Source organism: Camelus bactrianus, chromosome 2, assembly GCF_048773025.1.
Source record: "Camelus bactrianus isolate YW-2024 breed Bactrian camel chromosome 2, ASM4877302v1, whole genome shotgun sequence".
Lineage (NCBI taxonomy): Eukaryota > Metazoa > Chordata > Mammalia > Artiodactyla > Camelidae > Camelus > Camelus bactrianus.
In genome coordinates this window covers 100,029,445-100,042,540 of record NC_133540.1, presented here as the reverse complement: position 1 = coordinate 100,042,540, position 13,096 = coordinate 100,029,445, and the positions used below count along the sequence as shown (strand labels likewise).

General features: G+C 38.9%; 1 protein-coding gene across 2 annotated transcripts in view; it reads right to left on the bottom strand.

Annotated features, from left to right (window-relative positions):
* Nucleotides 1–12,806, bottom strand: part of SCFD2 (sec1 family domain containing 2) — a 359,971-nt gene extending 347,165 nt beyond the window's left edge. Inside the window, exon 1 of one of the 2 annotated variants that reach the window (XM_045525023.2) lies at nucleotides 11,719–12,806. In XM_045525023.2, coding sequence (XP_045380979.2) covers nucleotides 11,719–12,556 — 838 coding nt within the window. In that variant the 5' untranslated portion in view covers nucleotides 12,557–12,806. The remainder of the gene's footprint in view (nucleotides 1–11,718) is intronic. The other variant, XM_010966085.3, reaches the window with a different exon arrangement.
* Nucleotides 12,807–13,096: the final 290 nt, after the last annotated feature.

Below are 13,096 nucleotides of genomic sequence, written 5' to 3'. Positions count from 1 at the left end.
TAGTTAAATTAAAACTATTGACTACTCCAGTCCTCTTGAAACTCTCTAAATATGAGAAGTCAGGACATGGCATTCTTATTTTTCCTTAAGGTTTAATAGCTAATAGTTATTTTTACAAAACCAAAGTACATTTACATCCTTAAAATATTACATACTAACATTCTAAATGTTCAAAAGTAGAGGATTTTTTAAAATTATGGCATATTCACTGAAGCAGTTCTCAAGTTGTGATTTTTTTATATTCTTCTATTTATTTACAGTTTATAAACTTTCCATGGTGAGCATACATTCTTGTTGTAATAAGATAAAAAACTATGTTATACACACATACAAATACCCTAAAATTTTACCAAGGGTTATCTTTGAATGGTAGGATTTTGGATGACGTAAACTCTATCTAAACTTCATTTTATGACCAGTATTTTCTACAAGAAGCACATGAGACTTACCTAATTAGAAAAATAATTTACATCCTATCAGAAACTGTTGAAAATATTACATAAGAGAATTAAGAAAATGCCACATTTACATGACCAGGATTACTCAGCCTCTTAGGTTTAGTCAAAAGGAATGTATAGCTAACATGTTCCATAATGAAGGATAAAGCAGGTATGGACTTTCAACTAATTGACCTGCTCTTCTGTGAATACAGTTTCTCACATGTCCAACTTTAGAGGCTTCAATATTCATTTTTAAAATTTAATTAATGCTATTTACATGACTCAAACATAAACTAAGCATTTGGGGCTTCTCAACGTCACAGTAACTTCAGATTCTTCTTTCATGAAATGAATAAAATGCTGACATTTATATCACACTTAAATTTTCAGAGAGCTTATTTTTTCTTTTATTATAGGGACTTTAAAATATTATTTAAGAAGCTCAAGAGTGGAAGTCAACCAGAACCCAGTTATTTCTTCCCTGTCCCACTGTTAATCTAGCCAACAGCAACGTGGTCTAGTCTGGCCAGAGGATAGTTTATTTCCCATTGCCTTCTTTTCTGAAGGGGCTGTAGGAAAGAAATTGGGGACATTGGCTCTAGTGGTCCCATCTTCCACTAGTTCCTTGTGTAATCTGAGGGAATTTCCATAAATGTGGTGTTATTTTACCAAGCTAAAAACTCAAGAGTTTTTCCAACTGGCACCTAAATATCTTCAAGCCTTAGTATCTGAGATCCTAAGTTAAGCTAACTGCTTCAAAGGCTAAACATTTTAGTTAACAGGACCAGAAAAATACCAATCCTGTATGACCCTGTGGATCATATGTGAATGTGCTTGTGCTTGCTAGTATCATTATCCTAAGGCACATGACCTCTTCATTGCCTCACTTGCACGGAATGAAGTAAGAAGCAAGAATTGAGGAGCCTTCACAAGATCTCAGTCAGACTGTAGAAGGGCTCAGAGATAAATACACAAGAGTCTTCTCTACATTTCACAAACAGGATATTCTGGGGTTGTGCACAGTGTCCCTTTGTGTTGAGACAGGGCTACTGGACTCTTGGAATTAGTGTATTAAAAAAACTCACTTCCTAGGGAACTATATTCAATATCTTGTAGTCATCTATAATGAAAAAGAATATGAAAGTGAATATATATGTATGACTGAAACATTATGCTGTACACCAGAAATTGGCACATTATAAACTGACTATGCTTCAATAGAAAAGAATGCAAATTAAAGAGATAATAAAAATTTAAAAACTCCCTTCCTTTCTGATTCCCATCATTCTTTCCCAAGAATCTGTGACTGTATTTCATTATTTTGAAATGTTTCAGTATTTATAATGACATTTCAGTACTGTAAGAGTAGAATATTTCTTTATTACTCCTGATGTTTCCTTCTATGTAGAGGGACAACAAATATCCCAACACTCCTGAGACTGCTTCACCTTCTTCAATCAATCACTTTTCCTTGGGCCATCTACTTGTTCTTCCTAGGATAGGTTCTGCCTTTGGGAAGAAGAGACTTGCTCTGGTCCAGAGTGTGTAAACTTTTCAACACTTGGATTTGGCATTAAGAATCTTCATTCATGTTCTCTGCTCATGAATATGATTTTACTTTTTAATCTTTATGCCTTTTTCTTCCTTTCTTTATTTAAGTGGCTGGAACCCTCATTACAATGTAGAATAAAAGTGAATGACAAAAAAAAAAAAGAATCTTTGTTAATGTTCACTGTATCCATAATAAAACTGGTGTTTTGGCCTCTGCAACTCTTTATCTCATAATCAATTGATTCAGAATCTAGATGGGGAAAGGAGCACTAGTTATTAGATCCCCTCTAACGTTACCATTTCTAACACTACCTCACATCAGTCAAACCTAGTACAAAGAGGATATATTAAAGCAGATGCCACATACCAGTCAAAAGCCTGCTTAAGTTTGCCATATACCAGGTAGAACTTTGAAGGGACAGGGTGGGGAAAATCATAAGGCTGTAATTATAAAAGTTTATTCAATAAGTAACTTTCCCCATACAGTAATTTTAGGTAAGAGAATCACATAACATTCATTATGTTGCCCCTACCTTAAATTTCTCCTACATTCCCTTATTTCTGTGAATGGATTCTGAAATTGCCCAAGCTAGAAAACTTGGAAGGTCTTCAAATCCTTCCCTTAATGCGTTAGCATTGTATCAGTCACCACTCTATTGTCTCAGTTAAATACCAAACTACTCCTCTCTTCGTCTTCCTATTATTGACTCAGTATAAATTCATATCATTTCTTACCTAGATATTAAAATAGCCTCCTGATCAATCTCCTAGCCTCCAGTATTTCATGCGTTTTTCCCAAGAAGCCCATGGCTCCTAGGCTGGGCTCCTCCATAGATAGATAGGAGGGCTGAATTTCATGAGAAATATTGTAAGTTTATGCTTTTTTGTAGATAGTCCATAACTTTGATCAATTGATCAATAAAGTTCCTTAATTTCAAAAGAGTTAAGAATCATTGTCCACCACAAAGTATAAATTAGAGTTGAGCCAACAGATATCAGTGTTATTCCTCTTTACAGGCTTTAAGCATACAGCCCAACTGGTGAGCAAATTAACAAACTATGCCACATCTATATACCTGAATATTACCCGTAAATAAGAAGCAATGAACTACTGATATAAGCAACAACATGGATGAATCTCAACTGTATTATACTGTAAGTGAAAGAGGTCACTCAAAAGGCTAAATACCATATGATTGCATTTATATGATAGCCTTGAAAAGGTAAACTCTAAAGACGGGAAATGGATTCATGATTGCCAGGACTGAGGGTGAGAGGAGAAACTGACTACAGGAGCACAAGGGAATTTTTTGGAGTGATGGAACCATTCTTCCATCTTGATTGTAGTAGTGGTTACATGACAATATGTTGTTTGACAAAACTACACACTATAAAGGATAAATGGTGCTATATGTAATGTACTTTAATAAATTTGACTAGAAAAAAAGGCAAACAACAACAACAAAAAGACCCACCCCATCACCCCTCAAATTCCTATCTTGTAATCAGTAAATCCATCCATCACATTATCTACCAGAGAACTCATTCAACAGGAAATCTGTACATGCACTTTTCCTCCTTAAAAACTTTTTCTGACTCCTAACTGAGCATGAAAGTTAAGGCCTTTGGAACATGTCCCCAGTCTCCTTCCTCATCATCTTCATTACCCTTACTTCCTCATCTCTTACCACTCCCTCAGTCATTCATCCCAACCCTGAAGCACCTTAAGCTCTAATAAAAATTATCTTAAAAGAACTCCCAGAACAACCTATGCTCCTTCTTCTATCTCTGCAAGCATGGGGAGCTTTCAAAAGAACAATGAATGATTCCAGCCTCTGCCTAGACTCATTTTTAAAAATCACTTTCTGGGGTGGTTTAAATGTGAGAACCACTGGTCTAGAAACTGGCACCCCTTAAGAGAGTATTTGTACTTAACCACTGTGAAGGCACATAGCATTCATACTAGAATTTGCTAAGCTTTGTCTTCTTCATTAGACTCTGAGTTCCTCATAGACAGGAGCTTTTACTTTTTGATCTTTATGTCAGCACTTCTCAAACTTTACTACACATTCAAATCACCTGAGGATCTGGTTACAACACAGGTTCTGATTCCTAAGTCTAGGGTGAGGCCTGGGATTCAGCATTTTTAATTTGCTTCCAATTGGGCGTGAGGTTGCTAGTCCCAATGACATACTTAACAGTGAGGTTTCATGTCATTATCACCTAGCACAGAGACTGCAGATAAAAGCTGCTCAGTAAATATTTATAAAATGAATCAAAATCATCCAGGTCATTCTTTACACTCGCTTAAGTAATCAAAATTGTAGTGATCTTGCAGGATCATATAAAAGAAATATTTCACTTACTCCACTTTTTTTTCCTCCAGGTATAACAGAATATAATTCCTGACAACTAGTTAATTCTAACCAACTCTCATAACAGGTCAAGTAATAGAATTCTGCTGGGTTATATGTATGGCAAATTATTCTTGTATTTCTGTTCTTACTCTTATACTTAGGGGGGAAACATACATTTAAAAGAATAAAACATTAAATCATTTTAAAGGCATATAATTAATCAATAAAAGTACTAATAAACATTTTCCCCATTATGTACCAGGCACTGTTCTAGGAGCTAGATGCATTAACTTATTTTACCCTCTCAACAACCCTCTGAGTGGGTACTATTATTATCCTCATTTCATAGATCAGGAAACTGAGACTATTAGTTACAACTTGTCCAAGGACTTATGACTGGGAAGGGGCAGAGCTAAGACTACTGATACTAGCCACTCATGTCTATTACACAAACTAGATAGTAGTAGCAGATTCCATATATTGTAATCCCCTCACTCCTTACATATACGATCCTGTATAATGTAAATCTGATTGTGTCACATCACAGCTCAAAACCCTCCACCTTTCCCATCATACTTTAGCTTTTAACCTAAGTCCTTACTTCATCCTACAATGCATTCCTTCTGCCTGTCTGTCCAACTTCATCTCCTATCACTGCCCTCCTTGTTTGTGGGGCAAGCTGAAGGGAGCCATGCTGGCCTCTACTGTTTCTCAAACATGTCAAGCATATTTCTTCCTCAAGTCCTTTGCACTTGCCATTCCCTGGGTCTTACAGGTTCTACACCAAGACTGTCACATGGCCTACTTCATCTCTTCTTTCAGTTTCTGCTCAAATGTCACATCCTCAGAGAGGTCTTCCCTAGCTATGCTATCTAACATGGAAAACCTATCACTTTTTAATCTCTTATCTACATTAGTTATATATTGAATGAATGAATGGACACATGGATGGATGGATGATTTCACATGTTTCCAACAGCACTTTAAGGTAGCTATTTTACCATTCACAAATGAGAAAACCTTCAAAAGCCTCAATGAGGATCAAACAGCAAGTAAGTCACTAAACTAGGACTTGGAGTTATTAGACTGGTCTGGATCTAACACCAGCAATCTAGTCAGAGTCTTATATGGTTTCTCAGTTGTGTTTCATAACTATGCTTATTTTAAACAGTATCCTCTGGACTCTAAAATGAAGATACTAGTTGGTTATTTTGCATTTGGTGAAAAATCACATGGAAGAGAAAAGACTAAGTCACTTTTCTGAACATTAAGGCAGCACCAGAGTCCAACAACTGTTTTCAGTCTCTGAAGCTGCTAGCTTCTGGACACCATATTAGTATTATCTCTATTATCCTGGTTGAGGAAAGCCTCCAGATGAGAAAGGTTATGAGCACAGGCTCTGGAGCAAACTGCCAAGGTTCAAACCCTGACTCTGCCACTTACTAGCTTGTGATCTTGGGTGAGTTACTTAACTCCTCCATGTCTCTGTTTCCTCATCTGTAAGATGGGAAAAATTATAAAAGAATTATTATAAAAATTAAAGAAGTTTATATATGTAAAATGCTGAGAAAAGTAGTATGCTCTCAAATGTTAGCCATTATTAATTGTCTCAAAATCCAAGAGTTTAACAAAATAATATAAAACTACACCTTAAAGCCAATATAAATGTACCATTATATCATAATCCTCAGATTAAGAACCACCCATTGGATTGGGAATTAATCTTTAATTGAATGGATTTAATTTAAAACTAAATTACATGAAACTAAAATTTACATGAAACTAAAATTCAGGAGAATTGAACCAAGAAAGGAAATTTAATTCCCAGAGTTACCGCCACTGCTATCTTTTGATCTTGAATGTGTAGACTATCAACAAAGCACTCCAGTCGATCTCAAGAGCCAGAAAAGAATGGAAAGAAAACCAGATTCAAATCTTTTAGAGATTCATCAATCATGTCTACCTTTTCAATTGCCCCTTGAAACAAATCAGAAGCCAGAATAGTCCATGGTATGTTGTATTTAAATCCCCTACACAAACATGCCTGAAGCACTCGGCAGGAACGCAATCTTCTGTGTGGTCTAGACATGGTAGAAGTATGCCAAAATCATAGTAACAGACACTGGTGGCCATCTACTTCTCAAACAACTATAATAAACTTTCTATATTTTTAAGCCCTGAGAACAAGGCTTCAGGGGAGCAAGGAACTTACCTATCTTGTTCACCACTGTTCCCTAGACCTGGAATAATGCTTAGCACACAGTAGGCACTCAATAAATATTTACTGAAAATAAATAAAACAACTATTAGACAATGTGATGTTACTTTCAGCAAAGATGATGACAAAAAGGTGAGAAATTTCTCTATATTGTATGCATGATATTAACACTGTCAAATATTTATGAACTATTGGAGGTTATTTTTGTTAGTGCCAATTTTACATCTAAGAAGTATACATAAGCATATAAGTCTTCTAATGGTAAATCAAGGATGGCATCCAAAATATTTAACAACAAACAACAAATTAATATACTATGCATATAATTAACATCTAAATCAAAAACTAAAAATATATTTCCTTTTGGTCACTATATTAAAACTGCTGTCTTGTAATTTAAACTGAAATTTAAACCATTCAAGTCATTTCAGTAATTTCCAATTACCTGTTGATTTTTTAGAACTTGTTGGCATAATCTGCTGCAGCTATCCCTGGCTAAACAATGCCCCAATGTAAGCCACAACTTGATGTAAGAAACCACACCAAATACTTGTAAAAACAAATTCTTATAACAACAAGTCATGAGAACCCCAGCTCTTTGCTCTTTGTGCTTCTTGCATCCAGGACACATCAGTAAACAATTTGAATATGATGATCAGCTATGGTCCTGGACACCAGAGCCTGGACCAAGGTCGAAAAGCACTCATGCCAACAATAATGCCCCCAACACCATGTACTCTACGCCATCCAATTTTGGGCCACCGTGGAGCAAAGGACAAGTGCTGCACCTCTACAACCATCACTAGCAGCATGAACTCTCTCCACTGCCTCAGAGCCCTCAGCACCTCTGGGGGTCAGCTGTATCCACACCAGGATGCTCCTAGGCCCTATCACGCGCCTCCACAGGGCAACAGTACTTGGTGACTTGTGGTCTCAACAAGCAGAGAATTTCTCTTTACTTACTATTACAGGAGCATTTTAGTATTTAAAACACAAGTTTGACAATACAGCTATGTACCACTGAAAATCAACCCTGAGGATTACCAATATGGAATCATAACACTATGTTGAAACATCTCTGACACAAATCAACCATAAACTGATCATTCAGAAGATAGTTTGGAGGGTTTTCCAAAAGGTATTCATTAAAGACTTCAATTTATAAATTATTAGAACCACAGTAACAAATTTGTTCCAATTAGATCTATCCTCCAAAGTCTACCTTTCATCAACCAGCAATAATTCTGATCCTTTCTGAAGAAGAGTATGTCATAATTTTAAAATGGGAAGTAGTTCATGGACCTTTTCTTGGCTACAGTATGCCAAAGGTGATTGGTTTCAAAGGGGACTACAAATCAAACTTTGTTCCATGCACCAGTAGATTGGCAAATGTGCTGGGCCCCAGGGACATCCCCTTATCCCACCCACTCTGGCTTCCCTTTATCCCCTATCCCACCAGGTCACTGCTGCTGCCACAGGCGACCTCTCTCCACTCGGGAGATCTCAACCAATGTGAGCTCTGACATCCTGGGCCTGGTCAGTGCTTTCCTCCATGCGTGGACAGCTACCTTGCTTACCCCAGATTGATGCTTTGAAATTCAACTATTCAGGAAGGTAGGAATGAAGCAGAGCCCTTATAATTTTAAAGGTACTTGGGAAATACCTCAAGGAACTTTAGAAAGTTTCATTCTCATTGCGTTATTATCACCTTGTATAATTCTCTCAGCATTCTACTGAAAATAATACTTACATGGTTCCTCCTAAACCCTTGACAAAGTAGGTGAATTTTTCTTTCTCTTTTTACCTGTTGCCTTGAATCTATCCAGAGAAACCTCCCATTTGCTTCTTTTGAACAATGCCCCTCTCAATATTAAATATTCTTTCACTTGATCTCCTGTACCTAAAATGTCTTCTCCCATACCAATCTGCTTACTGAGTACCTTCACTAATTTAAAGAAAACTCTGGAAGCCCACCTACTGACAGAGGATCCTAGACAAATATGAAGTGAGGACTTTAACAACACAACACTAACAACTCTGACAATTCAGAAAACAAAAGATGCTGACCTTGGACATTAATAGAACGTCGGAGCAATCCTGTCACATCTGGTGTATTATTAGATGTTTATGGGTTTTTTTTTTTCAGTAAAGAACAACTTCAGAGCCTCAAATCTTCATTCTTGAAATGGTAAATAACACTTAACTCACCTAATTTGTTGAGGAGATCAAATAAGGTAATGTGGAAATGATTTTTATCCATTAAATAGTCACATAAATATGATTAGTTAATATTACTATTTCTTTCCTCAAAAATTACTGTGGGCTCAAAGTGTCAAATTTTAGAATATTCAGAAGATGTGTGCCTTGCTGCACACTCACTGCATTTGTGAATAACTACTGATGCAACTTAGGAGTCTCAGAAATATTTTCAATCAGAAAAAATGAGTACATTAGCCTCAATGAATATCCAGTTGGCAGCAATCTTTCATTTACCTGTTCATTCATCCATTCATTCAAGAAATATTTATTGAATACCCACTATTTTCACGGCACTCTTCTGAGTGCTAGTTAATATACAGGAAACAAAATAGAGCCCTTTCCCTCAGGAGCTTCCATTCAAATGGAAGGAGACAGGCAACAATCAATTAGCATGTTAGGAAGTCATAAAGACAACGACAAATAAAGTGGGGTAAGGGGTTGGACAGTATCTAAAGAAAGTGGTCAGGGAAGGCTTGTCTGAGGAGACGTGAGTGGAGATTCGAAGGAAGTGAGCGGGAAAGCCGTGTGGACACCTGAAGGAAGAACACTCCCCGCTGAGCCGCAGAACTTCAAAGGCCCTGCGGCTGGGACACAAGTGGCGTGTTGAGAAATGGCGAGGCGGCCAGTGTGCCAGGAAACCAGTGTGTGAGGGGAGATCAGCAAGAGAGGAGCTGGGAGAGGTACACACAGGCAGGTCATATGCGGCCTTGAAAACAAAGCTAAGGAACTTGGATTGGATAGTGGGTGTGATGGGAGGACTGTGAGCAAGCAAATAACATGTCAGTTTTGTGTTTTGATGGGGTCACACAAGAAACTGCAGTATCTGTATGTCTTTTGTGCTTCTTTAATATTATTTTTAAAAACTATTTGCATCCTCTACTCTGCTGTGACAAATGGTGCCTTGAGACTGAGCAAAATGAATCCTAATATTTTAACAATGGATTTGGCGATACAGAGGCCACTGGTGATCTTGACAAAGGATGTTTCGGGTGAGTTCTCAGGGGGAAATAAACCTAACTAAAGTGAAGGGAAAATTGAAACAGATGACTGTAGAGATAGCAAGTATAGACAAATCTCTAAGTTTGCTGTAAGACAGAGCGAAAATGAAAACGAAGTAGGAGGAGCCCAAGGGGTCAAGAAAGGATGTGGTCCATTCAGTTTGTATGTTGATGGGGGAAATCCATAGGAAAAACTTTTTTGAAAAATGATGACCTAGAAAAGAGGGAGGGTATTTGAAAGAGATAAACCTATGAGAGATGTGAAAACGGAAAGGATGTAGTCTGCAAGGGTGGAAAAGTTGGCACTAAATAGTACCAGGGAGAGTACATCTTCTCTAAATATGAAGGAAAGAAAGAAAAATATGTAAGTACAGATGTAGAAAGGTTGGTAGATTTGGTGATGGGAAGACACAGAAGTTTTTTACTGGCTTATATTTTCTCAGTGATAAAAAAGCAAGAAAGCTGAGGGGTGAGTGTGGGGAGGGAGATCTGGAGGGAATGACAACTTTGTCTTTCTATGTGCTCTTAGTTTCTAAATCATTCCTGACTGCTTCATTTTATAAGCTTTTAGAGGGCAAAAGCTATGCTTACCCTGTTTTTTCTGTATTTAGAAGAGCCAGATACAAGAAAGAGATGCATGATATGCAAAGGAGTAGTTGCTATGATGCTGGACAGTCAGGACATTAAAGTTTGCCTAACTGGAGTCCGGCAGGGTGGAGGAGGACACAAAAATATGTGACCTTGATTAATTATGAAACAATATGTCATATTTTGGGCAGAAAGAAATAGAAGTATAAGCAGTATATACCTCACACCCAAAAACAAGCATATACTTATCAGGTGTTTTTATTCGTCTAACAGTTCGGGAGTGTTTACAATGATTACTTTTATTTAAATCACACTTACAGACTGAACACCTGACTTTTTTCCAGTGACATGATTAAGCTTACATCTCAGTATTACCATTTAGCTTACTTTCTATTTTATGACCTGAAAATTAATCTTATAAAGTCAAAAACTGCACTTATTGTGGTTTTTTAACTTCATTCAACTTTTTTTTAAAAAACTTACTGAAGGTAATGCTTACCAGTGTCAGCTTCCTGATTATTCTCCCTGAACCTGAAACTTCCCAGCCTATACTACCAGCAGCATTATATCTACCTAATTAAAGAACAATAAAGTTGATCTTTGAAAATAAATGCTCATGTCAAGTATCATAAAATGTTTTTCCTTCACCTATTTTAAGGGTAACATTTGCTACTAATGTGTATAAATAATATATTATTACAACTTGGGATTATCTACCCAATCCTCAATAGAACGAGAGCTAAGAATAAATCAACAAACATTTGAAAATATTTTCTACAATTCTATTTAATCTCATTTTCTAGTGAAATTTCACTTCAGCCTCACATATTAACACTCATTTAAAGCAACCTGAAACTGAACTAACTGTAATATTTTCATGTTTTGTTGTACAGGTTCCCTCCACTTGGTCATCTGTTAATACTTCAACAACTTAAAACCCTCTTATGAAGGATTGTTGAGAATACTGATATCTACACATTTCTGAAAGGTTGCCAGATGGACATTTCATTCTCCCGATGTCAGCGTAAGTGTTTCCAATCACTGGGCTAGATGCAGTTGTTTTGTTTAATAGGGGGAAGTGCACATTGAGGATGTATTTACCCATTACAGAATTTAACAAATTGATTTTAATTGCCAACTTGCTTGTCTGTATCTACCTCCAGACAATAAACTGTGGGATCAAGGACTGTGTCCGTCTAGTTCTTCTTTAAATCCTCAATCTGACACATAGGAAGAGGTAAATAAAATATATGCTGAATCAGTGAAAGTCCCAGCACTTTGGAGCCCTCCATAGAAACGCCACTTACCTGTGAGATCCAGAGTTCTGTCCACAAAGACCACTGATGCCCTGCCTGTGGCAGTCCTCCTTCTATTTTTGGCGGGAGCAAAATTGGCCAGATCTGCAGCGATGATTCGACTGAGGGAACCTACAGCAAAACACTCCTCCCGTACCCCTAAATGCTCACACAGGGAACTGAGGCCTGACACCAGACACCTGATCTGCAGCAGCAGCTCAGGGGTCAGGGCAGTGGCATCCACCTCACCCAGGCTTCCTAGCCTCCTCTTGTCCGGTCGGGCACTGTTGAGGATTTGCACATCCTGGGGTAACAGTGGGAAAAGAGAAGCAAAAGCTGGAGTCAAGGCAAGGTGGGGAGCAGCAGGAGCGAGTAACAACGGGACGTGTAGCACCTCAGCAGTGTAGTTCATGTTGCCCATCCACTCGCACAGTTTCTCCTCCAGTTGCTCAAACACCGGCTGCTGCCCTTCCAACTCCGCCGCTGCCGCTGCCGGCACGTGATTAGCCGTGAGGTGGACTGCGTGGTTCACAGCCGTGACCACCACACAATACTGGAAGTGACTGCGGCAGATGATGCCCCTTAGGGTCTCCACGGTCCGGCCTTTCAGCAAGCAGCTCAACACAAACACCGCCTTGGGCTGCTCGGCTCCGCCACCAACTGCGGCGGGCTCGAACTCCCGCAGGTAACACGCAGGGCTCCCCACGGCCTCCAGCAGCCGCGAGGCTCCGCAGCCCCAGTGCAGGCTCTCGGCGCAGGCGGTGTCCAGGTAGACCACAGCCCGTTTCACCTTGGCCAGCACCTGCTCCCAGGCCTGCTGCGTAAAGGACAGAACGCCCGGGGTGCTCATGGCTGGGGATTCGCAGACGCAGATGCCGGTACTTCTCTCAGAACTTAACAGCTTCCGGGAATTGGGGTCCCCGAAAGTTTGACAGTCAACACAGTACACGTGGGGCCGCCTCTGATTTGTCCAGGCGCATTCTGGGCGCACGACAATGACGTCACGGAGCCTGATTGGCTAGGGAGGATGCCCGTCGCGAAAGAATGGTGAGATCTGGGAAGAAATGGGCGGGGCCACGGGGTCCTGGGGCGCCTCGAAAGTTCCCGGAAGGAAGAAGGAGCTGGTTATGAGATAGCTGAGGTATTTTTTTTTCCATCTCCCTCCCGCTCAGATGCTGCTCCTTGAGTAATCTCAGGGATGATAAAACCTAATTCGAAATTTGATATTTTCCCTTGAATCTGAACATATCTCTTTAAGAGGACAGCCACGTTGCCCAGCTAAACTAACGGCAGCCAGAGAAGACAAAAGCAACCGACTGCTGTGTGATGTTTTATAGTTTATATATTTCTATCACATACATTATTGGACACAAGCGTCTAACAAACATAC